Source organism: Engraulis encrasicolus, chromosome 3 (assembly GCF_034702125.1).
Source record: "Engraulis encrasicolus isolate BLACKSEA-1 chromosome 3, IST_EnEncr_1.0, whole genome shotgun sequence".
Lineage (NCBI taxonomy): Eukaryota > Metazoa > Chordata > Actinopteri > Clupeiformes > Engraulidae > Engraulis > Engraulis encrasicolus.
In genome coordinates, this window is record NC_085859.1 from 37,734,363 (window position 1) to 37,741,862 (window position 7,500).

The window sequence follows — 7,500 nt, forward strand, 5'->3', positions numbered from 1 at the left end:
TCTCTCTCTCTCTCTCTCTCCGTTTCTCCCCTTGCAGTCGAGTACTGCTCTCCACACTGATTCAGATGAGGAGCGGCTGTCTGCTCTCCCCTCCGCATCCACTCCAGAGGAGAGGAAAGACAGAGGTGAGCGTGTGAATGGGGAGTGGACTCAGACACTACTGCACACACAGGAAAAGGCATATACTGCATGCACACTCAAACACATACACATACACACGCATACACACACATTACACACTCACTACACACAAATTACACACGCATTACACACATACACACACACACACACACACACACACACACACACACACACACACACACACACACACACACACACACACACACACACACACACACACACACACACACACACACACACACACACACATACACAGACACACACACGCACACAAGGACGCATACAGGTCACACACAGACGCACAGAATCGCCACATAGAAGCTCTGTCTGTGAGGTCAAACAAACACACCCTGACATCTCAGTCAGGATAATCATACCCAAAACTCCCTCAGAAAACACTGACACACAAACACTTCCAAAATCAACGTTTCCTAGTTGTGCTTCAAGGAAATGAGTTTGGAAGTATTGGAGGGCAGAATGTTATTTCCTGAAACATAAAAATGGGGGTATTCACCGTGAAAGTACAATCAGGAGTCTGTGTGTTGTGATCATTTTTTGTGTCTGCTGGCCCAGTGCACAAAGGTGAATAGTGACAATGTTTACTGTTTCTAAAGCCAAAGTTGTAAGAGTTGGCTCTTGACCTTGTGTGCTTTTCCTGAAACCATAGTCGCTAACTATGTTGGCTACTTGATTGTTTGCAATGCGTTTTCCCAGTGGCAACTACCCAAGTTGCTAACTGGCTGGCAACTACGCTTTTGAGAAACGCACCCCTTGTCATTATGCGTGTCAAATTGTTAATAGTGCATCAGAGTTAGTGCTTTAATGTTGTGTGAATGTTCTGGGATTCTGACATTGAATTTGTTGACCACTGCCGTGAACACCACAATTTGTGTGGTGCGTCTTTTTGAGACGTCTCAATTGCTTTGCTGTTGGGTTGAGTATACAGTAGCTGTTGGTGACTAGCTGGTGACTAGTTCTAGAATATTCTGTGGGAGATTCAGTAAAGACAGAAGAGCTGTTTATGCCCACCGTTTCCCCGTGTTTTTACCCATCCAATGACCTTCTGTCGGTCCACATTATTTGGCGGCCTATAGTAGGATTTTACAATGTGCCTACAGTCGTCACTTGTGTAAAATCGCTTCTGATTGCCCAGTCATGCTGACGCAGATGCCTCCACCTGGTAAACAACAAAATGACTCAACTGGCATGTAACACACAAACACAAACCCACTTCCTTGTGTTCCTTTTTCACACATTTCATCCCATCAAAGTCAATCTCCATCCTGTTAAAAAGAGCTAACCATTCAACCTGTTCAAATATCCTAAAACATCCTCAAACATCCTCAAAGCAGATGAAGAATTAAAAAAATCCATCGTAATATATCTCCCGTCCTGCATCAGCTGACTGAGACCTGCTATCAATAGGCAGAGAGAGAGAGAGAGAGAGAGAGAGAGAGAGAGAGAGAGAGAGAGAGAGAGAGAGAGAGAGAGAGAGAGAGAGAGAGAGAGAGACAGACAGACAGACCTGTTTGGGTGTGCTGAGTGAGAGGTACAAATGTGCCATTGTCCTCTGGGCACAGGGGATTTAGGGGTGTGGTGGTTGGGGCAGCGAGAGATCAGGCAGGCAGGCATGCAGGCCAGCCGACAGGGTAGGAGGGTAAGTTTTCCCGGGCCCAGGGAGTGGAGAGGCCCAGAACCGGGTCCCCATGACACTGTATGTATGTATTGAGGTGGGGTGTGGGGGTAGGGCAGTGGTTTCCAACCCTTTTTGGCATGGGACCCCATTTTAATATCCCAAATCTCTGGGGACCCCATGCAATTATTTTCACAACAAAAATTAAAATGTGACTGAGCTACATAAGTTGTAGGTAGGGTATTAAACTTATGGATATTTATGGTAGTCTAAGATTCAGGGCTGGGACTGGATTAAAACTTTTAATCAAATTAATCTATAGGCTTTGAAATTAATTAATCGATGTGGTGTGTGAAATTAATTAATCGTATGGTGTTTCAAAGAGAATATTGAATAGATATAATACATAAAAGTGTTATATTCATTAGTAATATTTATCAGTAGTCTTTTTTTCACCGTTTCAGTCATTTCAGGGGACCCCATTTGAGTTCCAGGGGGTAGGGGGTTTGCAGATGACTATGTCCCGGGCCTGCGTGGCCAAAGCTGCCGGCGGCCCTCCTATCCAGGCAGGGCAGGCATACCAGACAGGATGTTGTGAGCATTGTGGATGATGGCATGGCACACTGCTGCATTGTCCTGCTCTCCTCTCCACATTCCTGCCCAATTCAATTGTCGCCCTGCTCTGCTAAGGCCTAGCAGGCGGGCGGGCGCGTAGAGCAGAGGACCTGAGGGGTGGGGAGTGGGAAACTGACAAGTGGGGACAGTTGGGGTCAGTTGTCCCGGGCCCAGGGAAAGAGGGGGCCCAGAGTTGGGTCCTCATTACATTGTATGTATTGGTTGAGGGCCCCTTTCAAAATATTTTGTCCCGGGCCTGGTAAAAGCTGTCAGCGGCCCTGGGTGGGGACAGTGGCGTTTGGGCTGTTGTCATCAGGGGTAGCGGTCGGGAGCGGCGCACTCTTGTTTATTTATGTTTCTGCCTGGTGGTGACATTGGTTGACCCCTCCAATGTGTCCTGGATGCATGCATAAGGTCACAGACAGGCCAATCAAACTGTTTGGGTGTCGGGATGAACAATAGGTGGTACAAAAGCAGTCAGCAGATGTTGCTGCATGCCCGAGAGAGAACCAAACACAGAGACAGTTACATTACATTACATTACACTTTTACACATTACGCTTTTTTTAAAATCCAAAGCGATTTACGCTTATTTTAGGTTCAGGGTATTGGTTACAGGCCCTGGAGCAATGTGGGGTTAGGTGCCTTGCTCAAGGGCACTTCAGCCATGGATGAATGTGCTGGTAAGGGTAGGATTTGAACCTGTGGTGTCAATGGAGATTGGCTGGAATTTGCACAGAGCAATTATGGAGCAGTCAAGAAAATATGGTACTAAATCATCATATGTCAAGAGATGGTTGCAGAACCTTTTGTAGCTTACTACTGTACCACTACATGCTCTTATAATAACACAGATGTAACTTTTCCAGTGATGCGTCAGATGAGCCCTGGACTTCTGACCTTCCCGCTTACTCATAGGAGTTAGACTCATGTCAACAATATTGTTTGTGTAGTATTTTTTAATTTTAGCCACCTTGTATGACGAATATACCGGTAATCACTTAGAAACACTACTCTTGGAGGAAGTCCAAGTAGGCATCATTAGAACCTGTTTTGGCCAGAGGGAGGACACTTGTTCTTTCATCTGAAGAATTCTGGGTCTAACTTAAGTCAGTATCCTACTAGCGATTAAGGCCTTAACGTGGGTAAAACAGCACTTGGCAGATTGTTAATGTGTATATGAGGGGAGTCATTCGGTGTAAAAGGCATGAGGGTTAAGGTTGTGTGTCACAAGATGGGCTGGTATGCGCTGGAATGACATTAAAGAGGAAAATGAATTGGTAAAGGTGCGTCAGGTGATTTATATAAAAAGAAGACCCACTCACGCGTCGTCTTGTATTTTGACTGCTCCAAGGCCACTGGTGCTTTCCTTGAGTGTGTAATTGGATCATGTGCGAGTCTGTAGGCCTATGCATGGTGGCGTGGGTGTTTCTCTCTGTGTCTGTACGAGTGTGTTTCGGCATGCGTTGAGTTAAAGGCCTGTAAGGTCATACAGCAAACTTTTTATGTGCTAGAAATGTAGTAGCTTAGTATGTTTGGAATTGTGTGTACACATACCCAATGTCTGGAGAAGCCTTTCCCAAAAGCATACACTATAAAATTTTTGGCCCATTTTGACACGATTTTACAGTCATACGATTGTTTCTGGGGTCAGGGTGAAATTTGTGTTGTGTACATGGGGTGACAACAAATGATTAACAATTTGTTTGACCTCTTACCCTTGAATTATCTAGACAGAGGTAAATTGATTAGTGCTTTCACTTTTTCCTGTGAAATACTGCAAGTTCATGATTGCTCATGAAGAAAATGGTTGGTCATTAACGGGCATTGCAGTTTGCCATGAATTACTTATTAACCTGCAAATTCTGGTCAGGATGGTGTGATTCACTGAAGCCATGAAGATGTGCTTATGTTTGCTTTTCTCAAATCTCATCGCCACAGTGGGAATATGGCTTTGAGTGCTGTTAATTAGCTGTTGTGGTCTAATGGTTTTAGGCCGATCATTATTTTCACTTCAGAAATCAGTTAAAAGTTTTTGATTGTTTTTTTATTATTGTATGTATTGTATTATTACATTATATGTTTGATTATTAACAATTTAAATAGTTTATGATGTATTGCTCATGTTACAATCTGTGTGTGTGTGTGTGTCTGCCTGTATGTATTTGCCTGTGTGTTATTTTTCCCTTTCCATTCGGATATCCTGTGACTTCCATAGCTGGACCCTGCAGAGAGCAATCATGGCAGTCAATAAAACATGGTACCTGTCAACTCATGTGCATGTACTGTATGTGTGTATATGTGTGTGTTTGTGTTTGTGTGTGTGTGTGTGTGTGTGTGTGTGTGTGTGTGTGTGTGTGTGTGTGTGTGTGTGTGTGTGTGTGTGTGTGTGTGTGTGTGTGTGTGTGTGTGTGTGTGTGTGTGTTCCTCCCTGCAGCCGGCTTCCTCAACGTGCTGATGAACTGCCAGTGGCAGAGCCTGTGGTGCCGCGTGGAGGACGGAGTGCTGAAGATGTTCCGCGAGGAGGAGGCGGGCAGCGGGGGAGGGCGAGGAGGGGACGGCGACGGCGACGGGAGCCCCCAGTACAGCGTGCAGCTGCGGGGGGCCCAGGTGCAGCCGGGACCCGACACCGCCTCCAGCTACCGCATCAGCCTGCTGCAGCACGGGGACCAGGTGGCCGTACTGGAGGTGAGGTGGGAGGGGGGTATACATGTCTCTCTTTTTTTAATATATTTTTTTTGGTCTTTTACGACTTTATTTGACAGGACAGTTTGAGAGGTGGACAGGGAGCGAATGGGGAGAGAGATGGGGAGGGGTCAGGAAATGACCCGTGCCCGGAATCGAACCCAGGCCAGCCGCATGGCAGACGAGTGCCCTACTGGTTGGCCACGGCAGGGCCGGGGTCTACATGTCTCATTCAGGGGCCAAGCTAATGGTCTATAGCAGGGGGACTCCAACTTGGGGCCCACTTTGGGGCCCCGGCCCACAGTTTGAGAATGACTGGTCTATCGTGCTGTGCATCAGTATACTGTAGATTTGGCCAAATTAGTCCCCCTTTAAGGGCCGTACACACACGTCGCTGCAAGCTGCAATGTGTTCCAGCGAGACTAGCAGGCGAGTAGGCGAGTACTGTACAAGCGATGCGATGTGGGCGGATCCTGAGTTGAAAATATTTTATCTTCGAGCGAGGCGAGTAAGCGAGTAACCAATTGGAAGGCAGAGTTCGGTACTTCTCGCCTGTTCATTGGCAGTTAAAGCCGCGAGAACTTTCAGCGAACGTTCTATGAAAGAGAGGCGAGTAGGCGAGCTAGCGAGAAGCTCGTAAATAGCAGCGATGTGTGTGTACGGCCCTTTAGACTTTGGCCCGGGGTCTCTCTCTCACACATACTCTGTCTCTGTCTCTGTCTATCTGTTTGTCTCTTTCTCTCGCTCTCTATGTGTACAGTATGTGTGTGTACCCCAACTTGGGGCCCACTTTGGTTTGTGCCCCAGCCCACAGTTTAAGAATCGCTGGTCTAGTCAGAGATATTCTATAGAGATATGTCAACATAATAGGTTTCTATGGGCACCTAACGCGACCAGGTTCCGGTCTGCCTAAAGGGGCGTGTCATAATGCTCCTACAATGAATAGAACAGTCCTTAGGTCTGCCTAGATCTGCCTAAGGGGGGGCATAATAGAACCAGGAAACAATGGGCCAATGGAACCTCTCTCTCTCTACTCTCTCTGGTCTAGTGCTGTGCATCAGTGTAGATCTGGCCAAATTAGTCCCCCTTGGACTTGGGCCCTGGGTCTCTCTCTCACACATACTCTTGCCTATCTGTCTCTGTCTCTGTCTGTAAGTCTCTCTCTCTCTCTCTCTCTCTCTCTCTCTCTCTCTCTCTCTCTCTCTCTCTCTCTGTGTATGTATATTTGTTTGTATGTGTAGGAGAGAGAGAGTGGGAGATACATAGTGACTGTGAGAACGGCGTGAAAATTGTGCCACTCCTACTAGATGTCACCCATATTTCCTTACAGTCCTCAGGTAGTGGGTCAAATAGTGCAATGGCTTCAGTTGTAATACCTGCTGTTACCATCTGGACAGAAACAGTTTTATTGGCTCTCCAGTCCAGGCTCTCCGGGTTTGTTTTGCTCCAGTGGAGTGGAAAGGGGAAATTTCCGACCCAGAGGAGTTTGATAACCAGAGGCACCCTGCCAACGCACAGAAAGCCTCTGAGAAACAGTCCGAAAACAAGATTTAGAAATCAACTTACAACTTGAGAAGGACACAGCTAAACAGACACAAGAGCGGGCATGTGATATAATATAAGCTCCCTCCATAGAGTGACTCCATATAGGACAGTTGAAGGGTTTCGTTGTAAAAGATACAATATATTAAATTACATACATGACATTTTTTTTTACTTTTGCATTTTATTGTTGGAAAGGATTATTCAGATGTCCTTTCATCTATATGTCGATTCTTCTCATTCAAATATTTTGAGAACATACTTTAAAAAATAGACGCGGAAGGGCCGGCAAAGGACTCGGGCCGGGAATCGAACCCGGGTCAGCCGCATGGTAGATGAGTGCCCTACCGTTTGGCCACTGCAGGGCCAAGAACATACTTTTTTAACCTACATAAAATGCATTTTGCAATGTGATGCAATGCAATGCAATGCCCAATACAGAATGCCAAATGCAAAAATGTTCCAAAATGTCCTTTTACAACACAGCTCTTCCGTTCGTAGAATGATACAACTAAGAGGCTTTTGGTTGGTTGTCTTCTGATGACACGATTATAAACACCTTGAAAATTGCTACAAATCGTGCTCTAAATATCACAGCATCAGTGCCATAGTGTATGTATGTTGATCAATGTATGGCAAAGAATGGTAACACAATGATTGATACGTATGCCTGTGTGTGTGTGTGTATGTGTGTGTGTGTGTGTGTGTGTGTGTGTGTGAGTCGCTTTGGTTATAAAGCTTCTGCCAAATGAAATGTAATGTAATGTGTACGTGTGTGTGTTTTTGTGTGTGTGTGTGTGTGTGTGTGTGTGTGTGTGTGTGAGTCGCTTTGGTCATAAAGTGTCTGCCAAATGTAATGTAATGTAATGTGTATGTGTGTGTGC

At 45.8% G+C, this 7,500-nt stretch overlaps 1 protein-coding gene across 2 annotated transcripts in view; it reads left to right on the forward strand.

Annotated features, from left to right (window-relative positions):
• The window catches only part of si:dkey-220o5.5 (actin filament-associated protein 1-like 2), a 67,426-nt gene that overhangs the window by 45,834 nt on the left and 14,092 nt on the right, over positions 1-7,500 (forward strand). For both annotated transcript variants that reach the window (XM_063195341.1, XM_063195342.1), the window contains 2 exons: positions 38-125; positions 4,827-5,077. In XM_063195341.1, coding sequence (XP_063051411.1) covers positions 38-125; positions 4,827-5,077 — 339 coding nt within the window. The remainder of the gene's footprint in view (positions 1-37; positions 126-4,826; positions 5,078-7,500) is intronic.